Raw genomic sequence first — 18,860 nt, 5'->3', positions numbered from 1 at the left:
TGCAAACTTAAAAATGCTGACGAGCTTTGCTCTAATAACAGATAAGGGCTGGTCCCTGAACAGGGACCTCTAAGATAGAAACATGTTAAAGCTGCAACTGGATATTATTGGTGTCTTTGAACCTTAAGATTTATGGTGGGGTGGCCTTAAAACAACCACTGCCACACCCATCTGGTGGTGCATTAGGGAGGTTTAGGTCTGACAGTTTCCCACACACACACTGGGCATTTGTGTAGCAATAAGAAAGTAAAGAGAATTTTGCATTTTCCTCTTAAGCTTAAGGTTTTACTTTATGAATAACTAAACACAATCCAATAAATGCCTTTCAGAATAAACTGTCTATAAAATGCGCATCATTACCCTTCCATGATTCCAAGCTTTTAGTCAGTGAGTAAAAACAGGGTGAATTTTAAAGACTCTGTCATTAAGCCCGTCATTGAAACTAAAGGTATAGAGCCAGAACCTAAAGAATCTAAAGATATTTATTTTCAATGAATATACATAAATATAATGATTTATATAATGATCAAAGCTTCTAGTAATAATTGATCAAAGTACAATATTCTTCTCCTGTTGGACTAATGATATAGATTTTTGCTTGAATGTTTGAAACAACAAACACACAAAAAAGCTACTTTTGAATAAACTTTGTCACAAACTCAAGTTTGTTATTTAAATAGTTAAAAAAATTGTGAACATATTTTTCCTATCAATGATTGATTTTCTAGTCCATCAAAGTTCCAACCTTTACCTAAAGTCATGGGATCTGAGCAATGACAGAAATAGTGAGGTCACAAATACAATGAAGTGAAATGAGGTTCCTGTGTAGGGTAGCTAGGCCTGAACCTGTCGCATACATGGACAGCTGTGGAGACATCATAGTGACATAATCAGCTCTGTTATACTTCTTTGAAGTCTGCTTGAAATTCACTGCCTAGGGTGCATAGTTGGTGCATTGTAATGTAAAGTCTCCACGGATGAGTCCTAAGAAACCTGGCAGAGACAAGAACATCTGCAATCATCTGCAACATCTGTCACCAGGACCCAAGTGGACTCCAAAATGCTTTTAGCAAAGTCTTAGAGATAAGTGAGGAGCTCGGACATCTGAAGGGAGCTCAGAGCAGAACTGCTGCTTTTCTGTGTTTGAAAGGAGCCAGCTGAAGCGGTCGGGGCATCTGGGTCCATATTGGACACCTTCCTTTGGAGATTTTCAGGGCATGCCAATCTGCTTGAAAGTGTTGCTGGGGTGAAGGACGTCTGGAGATGGATTAGAAATGGATGGATGGATGGATGGATGCTCAGAAAGCTCACCTGAACCTGCAGAGAATAACCATGGCTGTAGTCAGAGACACAAGCGACGTGCTGTAGCCGACTGTGTAGAGGGCTTTGACTGATGCGTAGTATGGATCCTAATGGAGAAAGACAGAGAATGAGTCTGTGTACTTGATATACAGTACATGCCATATGGAATAAAAAGATCCACAAAGCCTTACAAGTTTGGTAGTGTTGTCATAGAAGAAACAGACTTCCGCATAGTGAGGAAAAGGCTCTGACCATCCATATTCAGTACAGTTACGACTGACCTTCCCCATTTCTGCAAATAAAAAAATATGCCTGAATAAAACTGTGCTGAATGAAAAGAAACTTGATGTTCAAATAAGACTATCCGATATGGTGTTGCCACTCACCATCTTCAGGGACCGTGTAGTCATGAAGGAGCTCCGGACAGTTAACCTCCACAACCTCCCCAACATTGGCCGCTTGCCAGCAGGTAAGATTGTCCCACATCCAATCACATGCTGACAGGCAACGGAAAGGAAACAGAGCAACTAAAATTAAAAAAAAACTAAGAATTCAGGAAAATTTAAATGGTGGTAAAACAGTTCAGTTTCTAAAGATATCTAGCATTTTCTTGGCAAAATGATAAAAACCAAGGAAGCAACTTTCAAATGTTATGACCTCTCTTAACCAATCTCAGATCATTTTATTACCGACCAGTGTTACTACTTGACTAAAACGAGGCATTACCCCTTTGAAGAGTTCTTTCTCCACATGCTCCAGACGGCTCTATTATATTTTCTCAGACACACACATTTTAAAATGAAAACGACGGAATTTGAATGAAAACAACAGAATTTGGGAACAAACAATGGAATTTGAATGATAACAATGGAATTAGAATGAAAACAATGGAATTTGAATGAAAAAAACAGAATTTGAATGAAAACAATGGAAGTTTAAAACAAACAACAGAATTAGAATGAACATAAAAGAATTTGAATCAAAACAATGGAAATAGAATGAAAACAACAGAATTTGTATGAAAACAACAGAATTAGAAAGAAAACAATGGAATTAAAATGAAAACGACGGAATTAAAATGAAAACAACAGAATTTGAATGAAAACAACAGAATTTTACAACAAACCATGGAATTTGAATGAAAACAATGGAATTTGAATGAAAACAACGGAATTTGAATGAAAACAACGGAATTAAAATGAAAACGACGGAATTTGAAAGAAAACAACAGAATTTTACAACAAACCATGGAATTTGAATGAAAACAATGGAATTTGAATGAAAACAACGGAATTAGAATGAAAACAACGGAATTAGAATGAAAACAACGGAATTAAAATGAAAACGACGGAATTTGAATGAAAACAACAGAATTTGAGAACAAACAATGGAATTTGAATGAAAAGAACAGAATTTGATCAAAAACAAAATAATTTGCATAAAAACAACAAAATTAGAACGAAAACAATGGAACAGAATTAGGATGAAAACAACGGAATTAGAATGAAAACAACGGAATTTGAATGAAAACAACGGAATTTGAATGAAAACAATGGACGTTTAAAAGAAAACAACAGAATTAGAATGAAAACAACAGAATTAAAATGAAAACGACAGAATTTGAATGAAAACAACAGAATTAGAATGTATAGAACAGAGTTTGAATGAAAGCAACAGAATTCTAAAACAAACAATAGAATTTGAATAAAAAGAGTAGAATTTGAATGAAAACAACAGCATTTGAATGAAAACAATGGAATTAAAATGAAAACGACGAAATCTGAATGAAAACAACAGAATTTGAGAACAAACAACAGAATTTGAGAACAAACAATGGAATTTGAATGAAAACGATGGAATTTGAATGAAAACAACGGAATTTGAATGAAAACAACGGAATTTCAATGAAATGAACGGAATTAGAATGAAATGAATAGAATTTGAATGAAAACAACGGAATTAGAATGAACAGACCAGAATTTGAATCAAAACAATGGAATTAGAATGAAAAGAAAAGAATTTGAATGAAAACAACGGAATTTGAATGAAAATGACAGAATTTGAATGAAAAGAACAGAATTTGATCAAAAACAAAAGAATTTGAATGAAAACAACAGAATTAGAACGAAAACAACGGAATTTGAATGAAAACAACAGAATTAGAACGAAAACAACGGAATTTGAATGAAAACAACAGAATTTGAATGAAAACAATGGAAGTTTAAAACAAACAACAGAATTAGAATGAAAACTTCGGAATTAAAATGAAAACGACGGAATTTGAATGAAAACAACAGAATTTGAGAACAAACAATGGAATTTGAATGAAAACAACGGAATTTCAATGAAATGAACGGAATTAGAATGAAATGAATAGAATTTGAATGAAAACAACGGAATTAGAATGAACAGACCAGAATTTGAATCAAAACAATGGAATTAGAATGAAAAGAAAATAATTTGAATGAAAACAACGGAATTTGAATGAAAAAAACAGAATTTGAATGAAAACAATGGAAGTTTAAAACAAACAACAGAATTAGAATGAACATAAAAGAATTTGAATCAAAACAATGGAAATAGAATGAAAAGAACAGAATTTGTATGAAAACAACAGAATTAGAAAGAAAACAATGGAATTAAAATGAAAACGACGGAATTAAAATGAAAACAACAGAATTTGAATGAAAACAATGGAAGTTTAAAAGAAAACAACAGAATTAAAATGAAAACAACAGAATTAGAATGTATAGAACAGAGTTTGAATGAACGCAACAGAATTCTAAAACAAACAGTAGAATTTGAATAAAAAGAGTAGAATTTGAATGAAAACAACAGCATTTGAGAACAAACAATGGAATTTGAATGAAAACAATGGAATTTGAATGAAAACAATGGAATTTGAATGAAAACAACAGCATTTGAATGAAAACAACAGAATTTGAGAACAAACAATGGAATTTGAATGAAAACAATGGAATTTGAATGAAAACGATGGAATTTGAATGAAAACAACAGCATTTGAATGAAAACAACGGAATTTCAATGAAATGAACGGAATTAGAATGAAATGAATAGAATTTGAATGAAAACAACGGAATTAGAATGAACAGACCAGAATTTGAATCAAAACAATGGAATTGGAATGAAAAGAAAAGAATTTGAATGAAAACAACAGAAGTAGAATGAAAACAATGGAATTAAAGGCAAAGGAGCTAAAACAGCTTGTTTCAGAAAATGGACAAACTGAATAACTGTACAAAGGCCCAGTCTAGGTGTGAATGATATATAGGTGAGAAAAATATAAGGACTTGAAATGATTGCAATGGGTTCCCTGTAGTCTTTTAGCTCCATTTTTGGTCTCCTCCAACTCGTTTAGGAAAATTCATGTGGCTTTTTAGATGCTTAATGATCCACTGTGTTCACCAGCTGTTTTGTGTGTGTGCTGTTGGACTCAGATCTTGTACGATGTGTTTCCAGAGCACTTTTACTGCCTGCTATGGCAGAAAAAGACCAGCTCTTTGAGCAGTGAGCGTTTGGAGGAACAGTGAATTTGTGAGGTAAAAGTCAATAAGGCTCTGCTGCACATTTATCTTTTATTATCAATGGATATATGTTTTAGTATATAAACATTAATTATAGCTATTCTAACTCTGTGTATTTTGCACTATTCGCCGCCTTTTATGCTCTAAATTCACTGGAAAGACCATTAAAGAGGATGTTGAGGAAGGAGGTAGGCACAAGTACCTGCATTTATTCACAAACATGCACTGTCAGAGCCAAAATGACAGATTTTAGTTGGTCTAACATTTATCTGTGCACAGACACACCCTTGAGAGTATCAGCCCTTGCTGTCAAAAGAGCTGACAAATGATTCTGTCTGACCAGCAGCAGAAAAAAGCCCATCATTTCACACTGTAGGGCTGATGCTGTTTTAACAGTTTGTATTCCTGTGGAACCAAAAAACACACTCAGTGATCAGGAATAATGTCAAAAACACACAAAATCTGGAAACCGTCAGGAAACAGAACTATTCTATTGTTCTCCATTCTTGCCTGAAAGGATTTTTTCCTGGAAATCATTTCCATATGTTACCCTGAAAACTGTGAATAGAGCAATGGTAAAGGGTGACAGTGTGATGCCCTCCCTGGTTTGTTTGCCTGTTTCGCAACTATATTTTCCTTTTGCAGGAAAATGGTGAATGGTTAAGTATAAGTTTTTGCAAGCTGTACCTTATAAAGGAGCAACTCTTGAGGTTTTTGCAGGTTTAATGTGATACAGTTAATTCCCCTGGTGTCCCAGTTGAATCAAGCTGGAAGCAGACAATTTCTTAGCTCATTTCCATTTACCGGTTTCTGCTTTGTTTTGATCTTCTGCTATTCATCTGTCTCAATGCTTGAGTGATGCTCAACATTTTTGTTTTTATTCTATGTGTTGGTTTCACAGTTTTAATTTCTGTCTGTCTTTCTCTCCGCTCCCATCTCTTCTCAATCCTTCCCCCCTTTTTCTAGTTTATGCTCGGGCGGTTTATAGTGCTGCAGAGGCAGGCAGAAGTCTGATTTGTGTGCACTTTGAGTGTCTTTGTGACTGGGGGTTATCTGTTCATGTGCATATGTGAGTTTGTGCATGTGTCCGGTGTGTTTGCAGTGCTTTCTCTACTCTGCTTGGCTCTCTAATCTGTTTTGGTTCTGTCTGGTGAGCCGGACACAAAGCCAATTACCTTTTAAAGGGCAAATCTGAGCCAAATGAGCTGAACTGAGCTACAGAGGTAACTGGCTTAATAAAGCTCCCTGTCCCTATCTCACGCAAAATCTCATAGTATTTGCCGGGCTTCAAAAATTCAGCATATGAAAATCACACATCACACATTCTGTACTGTCCACGTAAATGTAAAATACATTTGTACAAAAAACACATGGCTGGATTCACAAGACTGGTATAATTTCATTTTCTGAAGCAGATTCGATCAACTGGTTTGACTTCCCAAAGGCCACGGCAGTATTGTCAAACATTTACAGTGCAACATCCACAGATAATTAATTTGTAATGAAAGAAATGTCAGATTTCTGCATACCAGGCAGTTTTATTTCCTCACAAATGATTTGCTGTCAGCAGAAAACAGCAGGGCGGCTTCTTTTACAGCGAGGGGAGGATCAGTTAAAGTGTCAAGGCTGGCTATTATGTGCTGCTGCGGTCTAAAAACTGAAAGTTAAAAACAAAAATAAACAAACTGTTTGTGTTGCAGAGCAATGAGGGAATAAAATAATAACAGAATGCCCAATCCATACAATACAACAAATAAAAGAGTGATAAATTAAAGATGCCCAATTTGACCTTCTAAAGGTCATAGAAGCGCTATCAAAATCTGCACAGTCCAACATCCACAGATAACCTATTTGGAATCAACTGAAATCAGCAAATCATCTTAATTGAGAAACTGGAGACTGTTTTTGTTGATATCCGTTAATAAATCAGTTTGTTTAGAAATCAATTTTTATCAATCAGAAAAAAAGCCTCATCATAACAGCTTCTCTATGCTTTGTCTGACTTGTTGTTTCCTTGTTTTCATTTTTCTCTTCGCTTTTTCTCAAACCTCCATGTCGGATTTCTGCAAACCTGGCAGTTTTATTTCCTCACAAATGATTTGCTGTCAGCAGAAAGCAGCAGGACGGCTTCTTTTAAAGGCGTGGGAGGAGACAGGGATCGGTTAAAGGTTCAAGGCTGGCCAATATGTGCTACTGTTTGTGCTACAAAAAAATTGAAAGAAAAAATAAACAAACTGATAATCTTTAAGAGGACTGAAGGAATAAATAACACAATGCCTCATTTTAATCATTTAAGTGTGAGAAATTGTGCTCACATTTGCTTATAAATGACAGCTCTACTTTACCACCTCATACTGTGCAAAGATAAAGCGAAAACACTCAGATAAAAACAGACGAACCTAATGCAGTTTGCTGTGCAGCACGCAGGGAGACTACAGGGCCGACCTTTAAATCTACAGATGAAAAACGAGCTGACCTTACAGCTCCTCTCCTCCTTAAATTTGTTATCTTACACTCTAAATCTTTTACATTTTTCTTGTGTTTATTTTTTTTTCATGGCTCTGTTACTGTCACCAAAGCTGTAAGTCACAGTGCAGTCTGGGATTTGTAGTCTGCTGCGCATATTTCAAGCAGCAGGAGACCTGTAGCAGTCGCTAATGAAAACCACAATCCATAGCCAAGAAAATAATTGTTTCCAGGGCCCACATTACAAGTTTCCTCTGGGGTTTTTTTCTGAAAAGTGACGTGGATAAAATACAAAAGCAACTCGAGGAAAACATTTTTCTCTTTGCTCTACATGACTGGCCTTTTGAGGTAATGCATTTGCAATGTGAATCAGAAATACAGCTCCATTCATCTTTCATCCTTACATGTCCCTGTATGACCTTTTCAAACATGAAAAATGCCAGATCATTGAGTATAAAAACAAGCCTGCATTCCATTAATTCCCATTAAGCTATTCATGACTTTCATCCGCAGATCTGTGTTTTTGGAGCTGACCGAGGCGTAGACCATGTAATCACAGGAGCACAGAAATAAAAAGCAACATATGAAAACGTTGCATACCCACACTTGGGGACGCATCCTCACTTACCATATTCTTCTCCATCTGATTTGTGCATTGCGATCCTCTCCATGCATTTATCATGTTCACGCTTTATTACGCAGTGCTCAGACTCGGAGGCCACCTAAAGAAAACACACAAGCGCACACACTGATGTGGGGAGACTCGGGAAATATAGTCCACATCAGATGCATTTGACTAGAAACACTCTTTTTGCTTGTTTGCTTTTGGTGTGGGTGCTCTGCAGAAGACCATGTCGTCCACTTGCTCACTGTGAATTATCAGGATAATGACCTGTGCTATTCTCATACGGGTGCAATTGGGTTTCTGCTAGCGAGGTGGCAGGATAAAAAACATGTACTGGATGGCTGTGCTGGACATTTGCATTCTCAAGCGCAACTCTAACCCGATCAAAGAGATGTTGCTTGACTGTTATAATAAGATCTATTGTAATAAAACATCCTCTTGTCTCTTATCCATTTTGAGTATCCATTGAGTTACTAACTAAATTTGGGAATAATCTTCTAACACAACCAGGGATTGGGACAGTGGTTCCAAAATTATGGTCCTTCAGACATCCTCTGCTAACCACTAAAACCAAAGCCCATTAAAAGGGCACACAAAAGCCACCACAGTGGAGTAAACAAGATATCATCTTCCTCCATGATGCAGTGAGGAAAGCTATTTACTCTCAGGCAGTAGACTTACAGTATGTCTGTCATCTTCTCTGTTGATGTACCCCCGCACTCTCCCTTAAGGCCAATCTCTATTTTGCACCTTTAGCTTTCTTGCAACCCTTCCTTTGCTCTCATGGTGAAATGATAGGTGTAATATATCCCAGCCCTCTGAGCCATGGCTGACTCATCACTCTATCTCCCTCCTCTTCGATATGAATTCACTTCAGGCATCGGTATTGAGATAAGATGGGTCATCAGCTGACTGTAAAGATGTCCTAGGACTCACTTCCTTCCTTTATCTTTCAGCACAAGAGCAGAATTTTGAAACACTCCAGGAATAATGTGAAAAATTATTAGAGCTATCCATTCTCTGGCACATTACCATTTAAAGGGCAACAGTTGTTAAATGCAAATAATTTCGCCACTTCTCTGTGATGGCAAAAAATAAGCAAGCAAGCTTCCCCCCCCCCCCCACACACACACACACACACACTTCTTCATGTTGTAATAACCGTTTGGTATTCTTCAATAAAACTAGTGGAGTGTTTTAAAGGAAGACCTCTCTGTACCCATCGCAAGCATCCATGTTGCTAAGCAGCAGGTTACCAGCCAGGAGTCAGCACACAGTGTAGGCAAAGATTCAGAAATGAGAAATAATTGGATGCAGATGACTAATATCTGTTTAGCATGAATGCAGGCAGGCCTGTAAGATGACAGTATGAAATGTGCTGTTCATTCCATTTCAAGTTACTCACCTGTTTTGTGCATGTGTGCATGTATGTATATGAACCGTTTCCTGTTCCCAAATAAGCTTTAAAATTGTATTTCTGCATGAAATAATCCAAAGATGTAGCTATGAGTGTAGTAAACATAATGTTTGCAGGCAGTGATGATTACTCAGAATGATGTTTACTGATTCTATCTGCAGAGTAACTTCAGTAAGGCTAATACTTTATGAAAGCATTGCAAGTTCATGCTACAGGAGTTTATTTTGTTATCATTCATGCTTGAGGACATTTTTATGTGAGTGCATGATACCAGAAGTAATTTTTACATTTGGTGTCTAGTGCTGTGTGCTGTTGATGTCAGTAACTTTCAGCTGCAATTGACAACAAGCTAACTTAAGTGCCTGAAAATGTAAGCTTGCTAAGCTTTGACATAGTCTTATCACAGTTATACATCTAGTAAAAGAGATCATATGAAATACGGTCAACTTATGTGACCTGATGTTTAATCAAAATGCTTTTAAGCTCATTATAAAGCAGTGCCTACACTGTAACAAACAAACAAACAAAATACAGTATAATGTGCTGTTTTAAAATGAAAATGTGTTCCATATTACTTTTTTTTTTACACATTTACTGATTACTATTTACAGACTCTTTTTGTTAAAAAATGGAAATAAAAATGTGAAATGTAAAACTTAGCTCGGAGATAGTGTACTGGCAAAAAATGTACATTTTGGAGACTGTTTGCTTTCAAAGTAAAAGTTGTTCCATATGTAAGTTACTGAGTATTTGTAGAGAAACATGAAAAAGAAATGACAGTCAACTGTGGCATTTTTTTGAGCGGCACATTTTTAACCTCTGATTGTACCCAGTAAGAGTCAACAACCTCCAGGAACCACTGCTAACCAGCCGGGGAAAACACATTTTTCCCTAGCAACCAGTGGCTCTATCACGTCCAGACTGGCAGACAACTCTTAAGTTATGTCTGCAAAATACAGTATATAATGACCAATGTTGGGCAATTAATTATCTAGTTACTTCTTCAAAAAAGTAACTGAGTTTTGTTTTTGTTTTTGTTTACCTAAAAATGCAGCCAAGGCGTTTTTTTAAATAAACATTTCAAACTGTTTACAGAACAATCAGCTGTTCTGCATCAAATCTGATGCCACCCAAATTATTTGTGGTGGTCCAAAAAATAATTCCTGTCCACTATGAGATAAAGGAGAACAACAGCCTGATACCTGCAGGCCTGACAACAGGAGATGTATCACTCCTGTAACACCTGTAACATTCAGCAGTCGCCTCATTGTTCTGACACACAAAACAACTATTGACTACACTACACACTAACTACACAAGATTTGCGCTAAACGTCGAAAATCTCTCACATCTCAAAACACCGCCGCCACTGCTAAAACTTCCCCCTTCCTAAACAACTAAATGTCATGTTGCCATATCATTTTTTGATTGGTCGACATGGTACATTTTTCCACCAGTAGGAAAGGCTGGGAGGGGTGGAGGGTGTTTTTGCTCGCAGGCTTTCCAGCGTTTTCCTTATAAAACACTGTTTTTACCGTTTCTTCCCGCAGTAAATCTAAACAACGATTGCATTCAGGAAAAAAACAAACACTGCATATATTTTTATCATAACTCTGGTTTTACGTGGCCTATCAACACAAAATCAAAACTGGTATAAAGTCCACACTTTACCCGTCAATTGTTCCGTCTGTCCTGCTCACATCTCCAATGGTTGTGCACGTTGTCATTAACGTGGCTTCACTCCACATCAGCCACGCCGCTTTGCTAGCTAAAACACCGGTGTCGGCATAAGGACACTGTCATAGCCTGTCAACGATGTTGATTAGCTGCTTACCAGTATATACAAATGTGAATCGCATTATTGGCTGGACTATGGGATAAGGTGGCATCGTTCTAATCCTATACGGGAGCAGCCAGTCACTTACTGACTAACACTGCAAAACAGAATTGTTAAAGTATTAATTTTAATTTCAATTCAGGTTAGATTTTTTTTCTGTGCCCAATCATGCCAGCAGTGCGCAATAGCTTAGAGGGAACATTGATGAGGACCTCAACAACTACTTCTTCCCCACTGCTATCAGTCTCTTGAACAGCTAACCTATTTTAACAGTAATAATAATTTTTGCACATATGCAGGTCATCTTGCATAATATCTATTTCACACTTAAATTTTGTCTTTATTTATTTATTTATTTATTTATACTGTTTGTATTTTATCTGTTCTATTTCAATTTGCATATATTAACCGGGCATCTGCCTGTGGACAGCAAAGAAAGAATTTCATTGTACAAACAAATGCTTTTCTTTGTACATATGACAATAAACACTTTGAATCTTGAATCTTTGAATCTTGGATCTTAGTTAACTGTTTAATTTATAGCTTGACCAAAATTTACAATTATGATTTAAAATGAGAGATTGCTAAGAAAAAGGCAAAACCTACAAATATACATAATATTCATGGAAACATACATAAATACAGTATCATAGTTGTTTAGAATTGAAGCATTAAAATAACTGTAACGTTGTTTATGCAGTTTTGTGCGAGAGAAAATAAATGTACATGGGAAATAAAATATTCAGAGATGTGTTTTTATCCTATAGCTTTAGTAGTATCTTTCTGTGTTACAAAACTGAATAGAAGTAAAACTTTTTGGTTTACTCTGCTACTTGGTATCGGTACTTCTTTAATTAGAGCTTCCAAAGGTACTGTACTGTAGGTCTGCCATTTACATCAGTTTGAATTGACTACAACCCTGCAGTGTGGCAAAACAAAACAAGCCTGCATGTGGTATTTTGACTAAACATGGGACAGACAGCATTGTGAGTTTTCCTTTTAGCTCTGTTTTGGAGTCCTAAAGCTTCTGGGGGCAGTAATGCTGTTACCTGCTAAATGCTTTAATTTGACTTCCCTTGCTAGTTGCTAGCTTTAGCACAGCATACACTGGATTTTCAGAGCCTTTTTTTATACAATAATGTTGCTTGCTGTGATCTAAACCCACAATATTAGCAAGAATTTCTACCCACTTTAATACATCGTAGCTCTAATATACAAAAGAATGTGCTTTAAGCAGTTATTGAGTCAATGGTTCTTAATGATAATCTTTATGCTAACATTAGCTTCAGATATTGTTAAACCTTGGTACCTTAAAGACTTTTGTGATGGGTCTTGAGGCCACAATAAGACAGCTAATATTGTGATTAGCACCTTTTTCAAGTTCTTTTTTTAAATGCGGAAATATCAGTATATAATGTGAAATCAGTATTTTTTAAACTTGATGGTAGAACTATGAGCATCAACATTTTTGTCACGACCTGCGGGATCGGCAAGGCGCTGATCAGCATCTCTTCACTCCTAGCCCCCCTTCTCTTCTCTTTTTCCTCTCTCTCTCCCTCTCCCCTGTTTTGCCGGAGCGGAACTCATGGCGGGTTCACGCCCTCGGTCCACGCCTTCCCGGGTCGTGCACACCTGGGCCTCATCAGACCAGCTGGTATATTAGAAGGAGGAGATCAGCTGTTCAACGCTGGATTGTTGTGAAGGCTCTTGTCAGTACACACCTAGCTCAAGTTTGCCGTGCCTCTGTCTCAGAGACTTAACGTGTTCCTTTGTTCCTAGATTCCCCGGACCCATCCCCGTGTTTCCCCGTGTGGAGTGTGGAAGGAGTGACAGGTCGCTAGCGGAGTGGAGAGAGGCTGTTTTGAGCGCGTGTGTGATTTCCCCGTGTTCCCTGGAGGCCTGGACCCCTGCCCCTCACGTCTTGTATATAGCACTAACCTCGCACTGTCTGTACATACACTTGGTGAAGATCTGTAATAAACTATCTCCGTTTGAACGCTACCCAGGAGTCCTGCGAGTGGAACCTCTAAGCGACTCGTGACAATTTTTGTATTTGATTTTAAAAGACACATAAAACAGGCATGACTAAGCTGCGTAAAAGTACAGGGCTCATCAATATATTTCTAAGCGTGCTTTTTAATCTCTGCTCCCTGTAACTCTTCTTCTCTCAAACAGATGTCTATCCAGATATGGCCTCCATTCTGAGGCTGCAGAATTCAGTTTCCCCCCTCGAGGCTATTTTTACGAGAGCCAGATAACTCAGTAGCACCCACAGAACCACACAACACAGATAATAACTCTCAGATGACGTCGCAGACCACTGGCCCACTGTACAGACCCATCGGACACATAATAAGTACATCACCACAGACATATCTGCCACAACAGTCGCTAAAGGTCAGCCTTAGATGGGCACTGTTCAAAGATGTCAGCTGAAGAAGCACTTCACATATGTCAGGGGGCGGTGACTTCAAGGTTGGACACAATGTTTCTGGCTGCCAGGTCACTTTATGAATTCATTTGAGTCACCATCATCAGCTGGCACTGCTGTGAAATTTTTACTAGCAGCTACAAAGGCAAAAAGAAACCATCATCACGAAAAGGACGATATTAACTATATTAAAGCAATTTCTACATCTGTGTGGTTTGGCCAAGGAAAGAGCTGCTATGCTGCATCAGTTCTCTGAATATAATTCCTCCCACACACCTTGCACAACTCTTCCATTCTGCTTTTCATTTCAATGAGACCACAGAAAAGTGAGTCACGGCAGATGGATGGGTAGTTCTCTGGTCAGTCAGGCCATCTGTTTTTGTGCTTGCCTTAATGATGAGCTGATCCTGAATCTGTAACGTATGCTGATGTGGTGTGCATGGGGGTGATTTCCATCCTTCTACTGCTTGTCACAAACACATCAGCAAAAGTGTGGATATAAAAATAAACCAGGCTCAAGCTGAGGAACAGGAGGATAATAACAGAGACCTAAACATACCCGTATGGATGGATATATGCATTCCAATGCTCCTGAACACCCGCACAAACAAACAAACGCACAAACAAACACACACAAATCTGGACAACATACAGATAAGTGCCCAGAAGCTACTCACCAAGGGCAACAGAAAGATTGCAGTCAGCAGGAAGCCTCTCATCATCCCCTGGGAAGTGTTTGCATCCAAAAGGCTCCTTGCTATCTTCGTGTGTGTGTGTGTGCCTGTGTGTTTTCAAAGGGATGCACTAAAAATGCTCCCCACAGCGTCACCGTGCTTCATCAAGGGCTCTGAAACACAGCACACAGAGAAAAAACACTAGAAGAAGAAACAACAACCATCACTCAACAACATCATTAAGTTTTTCTGAGTCATAACAAGAATCGCAATTTGCAGATACACGTGTGTAAACTAATAATGTTACTGCTGCTAATTGTGGCGACTAAAATGGTTCGTTCTTGAGAATTTCTGCTTTATTTCAAGTGCTGACGTCACTGCTCATGTCAGATGAAGTGAATGAATCTGTGTAAACGAGACACAAAGCCAGAATGACCTGTAACGTCATCTTTTTTTAAAAAAATATTATTTTTAATTTTTTCAAGACTTTATTCAACAGACTTTAAATCACAGTGCACTTCTAAAGACTGAAAGAACTGTGTACTATAAATATAATTAGTGGCTAATTTAATGCTAAAGTCTAAGCCAAATTACACTGAAATGCTTCCTGATGCCTTTATTCATACTGAGTTGATTTTATAAGAGTTACACAACAGTTTTTGGACACTGTGGCATCTTTCATTTTAACCTTTATTCAAGGCAATCTTTGGACGTTTTATGGAGCAACTCTATTAAATAATTTGGATGTTTCCTACCCTTCTGCTTTTAAAGTATGTGTTTTATTGTTCCTACCATACCTTCATACCTTCTGACACACTTACACGGGCCTCACACAGTCCTACTTAACAATGCGCATGCGCATGAGAATCAATTCTGTCATCAGGTATTGTTTCAGGTAATTAGTAACCCTGAAGAAAAAAGATAATATTGTCACTTAAAAATAGAAAAAGAACAATTAGATGGGGTTTTTTTGGTGTGTGTATCAAAACAATGAATTTAAGTAGTTAATTAACCAGCAGGTTATTTTAGCTCAGTTGTCAACTCATATCAAATAATAACAGGTGCAGCCCTTCAGTGCATTTCTATACATTTCCATCAAATGTTGGATTTTGTTGTTTGCCTAAGCTGTGTAACATGAATATAAACAAGCAAAAACACCCTGATTTATACTGCAGAGCACAACTTAACTCTCATACTAGGACACATCAAACATATAAACAAACACAGGCCTTCAGTGGGTGTGCATGATTTGATATTTTGTCTCTAAAGCACCCCACACTTTGATTAAATCACATAGGCAACATTTTACTGAGTAAATAAACAACAGAAAAAGAGATGTCATCATCTATTCACTAAATTAAAACATGAACATGGGTTTTTGGAAGACAAATTGATTTCCAAAAGGCAAGAAATTTGGAAGATTCTTCTAAATTTCCTTTAAGATAATAAAATTCATGTGCCTCGGGTCAGAATTTAAAACATCCCCCTCCCGAACCTCCCTGACTTCATGTCTTACTCATCCGCTCAGCCTCCTGAAAACACAATGATTCACTGCTAACACAAAACACAGCAACACCAGAAACGCATAACAAGCACACAACCAGTAAACCAGCAGACATGCACACCTTCTCCTAAAGATAATTCATGCACACATAGAAACAAATTCCACTCTGCATCCCCTCCTTCTTGTACTGAACCCAATTACCTCTAAAGCATCTCTCGGATGCTTTATCAAGTAACAGGACAGAGTGTGCTCAGAGGAAAAATCCAGAGATACAGAGGAGGAAGACATATGTCCAACAGGGCTGAAAGCAAACTTTCAGGGTGAGCAATCAAACCGAAATGCACAAATAAAACAGAGAGGGGCAGATAGGTACGGGGACTGGCATGATTGGTCCGCTCTTTTTCCCCACACTCCATCTATTTAACCCAAAAGCAGTCACGCTGCTCTGGGCTTCAAATGAAGTTAAAAACGGCCTTATGTAGAGCAAATCAATGTCTCTTTGGTCCTGAGAAAGCTCTGGTGCAGAAAACAACAGACGGGCAGAACTACCCTGAGGGCAAGAAAGCCAAGAGAGTCTGCTTCGCTCAGTACTGAGTCACCAGGAAATGTTGGAAGGTTTGCAGCCATGGGACTATTCAGGATTATTCACTGCATGGAGCAGAAGACGAAGCTATAACAGTTTTTACTCACATCTGTTTGGCACGGATGTCAACAAAAGCTGAAAAGAAAACACTGGGAAACACATCCACTCACCAAGATGCCAATCAACCAAAAGACTCTCTGTGTGTGTTTGTGTCTATAAGCAGATGCATGACAAAAACAAGAGAGAAAATCTGAGACCCAGCTCAGATTCCTTAAAGATTTATTTTCACTGCAAAGGGGATTTTACAGAACTCTTCCCCTGTATGTGCGTTGAATTCCCCAGAACATTGTGTTGCATCAATACATCATTTCCAATTCAAAGCAATCCGAGAAAACCGCGTCCAATCAACCCACTTCCAATGCCGTGAACGTGTACCGCAATCCAAAACCTCCACATACATTCAATGAATGTTCCTTTGCTGAAGCACAGAGGTCACATGGCCCACATACCGCGGATCGCAAAACGTCGGTTGATTTCTATCATATCACAGGGAGAAGAAATCCGTCTACACAAGACACAGTAAGTGACAGCTGCTTTCTCCTTCGCTAAACCGCACAGAAGGGGCGATTTTTTTTGCCCTGTCTTTTTCCTTTATTCCCACATTCGCACATCTTTAACACATCAGGCATGTGTGTGACCTTCGCTTGCACATGTAGCAGGAAAAAAACCGTCAGCCTTCCCCTTTTCACGGCACATTCACTCGAAACGGATTCACTGCTTCCCATTTTTCAATAAAACACACACACACACACACACACACACACACACACACACACACACACACACACACACACACACACACACACAGCATTTTAAAGACCTGCAGGCTTCAGCTGAATGCCTCCTTAATTCACCAGTCACATCGAAAGCCACAGATGTGAGTGAGAGCGCGCTGCGTTCGCCCCGGAAAACAAGTCAAAGCAACTTACCGATGCCTAATTTTCACCTGCGCAAATGTCTGCACATGGAGCCATCGGCATTTACGGTTCTGCGGCGGTGTTTCTACCTTGTTTTCACTCCTAAGACAATTAAAAAAACAAGAAAAGCCCGTCCTGGGAAAAATAGACAGGTGCCGTTACTGCTGCTGTTGTTGCTGCTGCTGCTGCAGGACGCACTCACCGCTTTGGCTGCTGCGGCACCACGATGAGGTGGAAGAGGAGGAGGATGATGATGATGATGATGAAGGTGTCAGTACCTTCGGGGTTCTCGCCTCGTCAGACACGCAGAAAGCCAAGTGAGACAGCTGTTTAGTCTACAAGTGCATCGACGCAGCGCGGGGAGGAGACAGATTTTCAAAGTCTGGGATGTGATGGAAGAAAAAACATCCTCCTCACGTCTTTGCGTCGCGTGCGTGCGGGGGACTTTGTTTCCAAAAAGAAACTACTCATAAAACTCTGACATTTGCGCCTGCGCCTTTCAGACGCTCCAGAAGGTACAGGGTCCGGTCCCCTGCTGTGCGCAATTTGTGAGGCACTGAGTGGGCAGCGTGATGTGCGTGACTCACATTTAGTCAGAACTTTAACATCTGAATTCCTGCATGTGCTACTTAAAAAGCCCAAATTGCATGCTGGTCGAGTTAAGACTGTCAACTGGACTCCAAAAGGCGTGGCCCGCAGAGGCCACTGTGGCCCGCTGGCGATGCTGTTTACTTTCAGGACCACGGACAGCACACACAAGAAATCGCCGCAGGGAACCAATGAACTGAAAGCAACGCCTCCAGTCAGCCACGCGACCTTTTATCAGCAGCTAAACAAAGCTTAGGTATCAATATTGAGCTGCTTTAATTAAATCTCCAGTTGAGTTTCTTTGTTGGTATCCACACAGGAGAGAGAAGCCAGACGAATGAATTACCCAAAAGACCAAGAAGAAGCAGTTTCTGATTTGGGTCAAAAGGCCACAAAGACATGCAACAAGATGACCAATACTTTAACCCCCCCGCAAAAAATTACATTTGAATTGTGCAAAGTGTCAGTCTATTGTGCTTACACGATCATGAAATAAAATGAGTAGAAGGAAGTGCAAAAGTACAATTGAGACAAAACTACAGAATGAAAAACAACCACAAACCTGTACCAACAACGGCAAAGAGAAATAAAACCTGCAGATGCAAAACAAGTGAAACTGGATACAAAGCAACATCATAAAACATCAATATTGAAAAGCAAAGTGAACAGATAAAAAGATACAGAATGAGCAAAACCAGACACTCAGCAATAAAGACAAAAAAAGACATAATCAAGAATTACTAAGAGATAAAAAGGATACACAATCATATTACATAAGTGTGACAGGAATAAGGACCCACGCACACTGCGTTGCACGCTGATGGTGTTTTATTTGCAGTGTATCCCACAATATATTTATCACTGCGCAGCTTTCCAGCTGTGTCCCTCCGCTCTGCACACTCAAAAGGGAA

General features: G+C 38.6%; 1 protein-coding gene across 6 annotated transcripts in view; it reads right to left on the bottom strand.

Annotated features, from left to right (window-relative positions):
* Positions 1 to 17,911, bottom strand: part of LOC101468148 (pituitary adenylate cyclase-activating polypeptide type I receptor) — a 32,985-nt gene extending 15,074 nt beyond the window's left edge. For 2 of the 6 annotated variants that reach the window (XM_004542911.5, XM_012916888.4), the window contains exons 1-6: positions 17,374 to 17,908; positions 14,301 to 14,470; positions 7,942 to 8,035; positions 1,689 to 1,799; positions 1,494 to 1,594; positions 1,312 to 1,409 (exon numbers count right to left, since the gene is read on the bottom strand). In XM_004542911.5, the coding sequence (XP_004542968.1) occupies positions 1,312 to 1,409; positions 1,494 to 1,594; positions 1,689 to 1,799; positions 7,942 to 8,035; positions 14,301 to 14,345 (449 nt within the window). In that variant the 5' untranslated portion in view covers positions 14,346 to 14,470; positions 17,374 to 17,908. Of the gene's footprint in view, positions 1 to 1,311; positions 1,410 to 1,493; positions 1,595 to 1,688; positions 1,800 to 7,941; positions 8,036 to 14,300; positions 14,471 to 16,893; positions 17,083 to 17,373 lie in introns of those variants that run through there. The other 4 variants (XM_012916885.4, XM_012916886.4, XM_004542914.5 and 1 more) reach the window with 4 other exon arrangements.
* Between the last annotated feature and the right edge of the window lie 949 nt (positions 17,912 to 18,860).

The sequence above is a fragment of the Maylandia zebra genome, linkage group LG18, assembly GCF_041146795.1.
Source record: "Maylandia zebra isolate NMK-2024a linkage group LG18, Mzebra_GT3a, whole genome shotgun sequence".
Taxonomy (NCBI): Eukaryota; Metazoa; Chordata; class Actinopteri; order Cichliformes; family Cichlidae; genus Maylandia; species Maylandia zebra.
The sequence above is the reverse complement of the archived record's forward strand: the minus strand, read 5'-3'. Positions and strand labels throughout refer to the sequence as shown.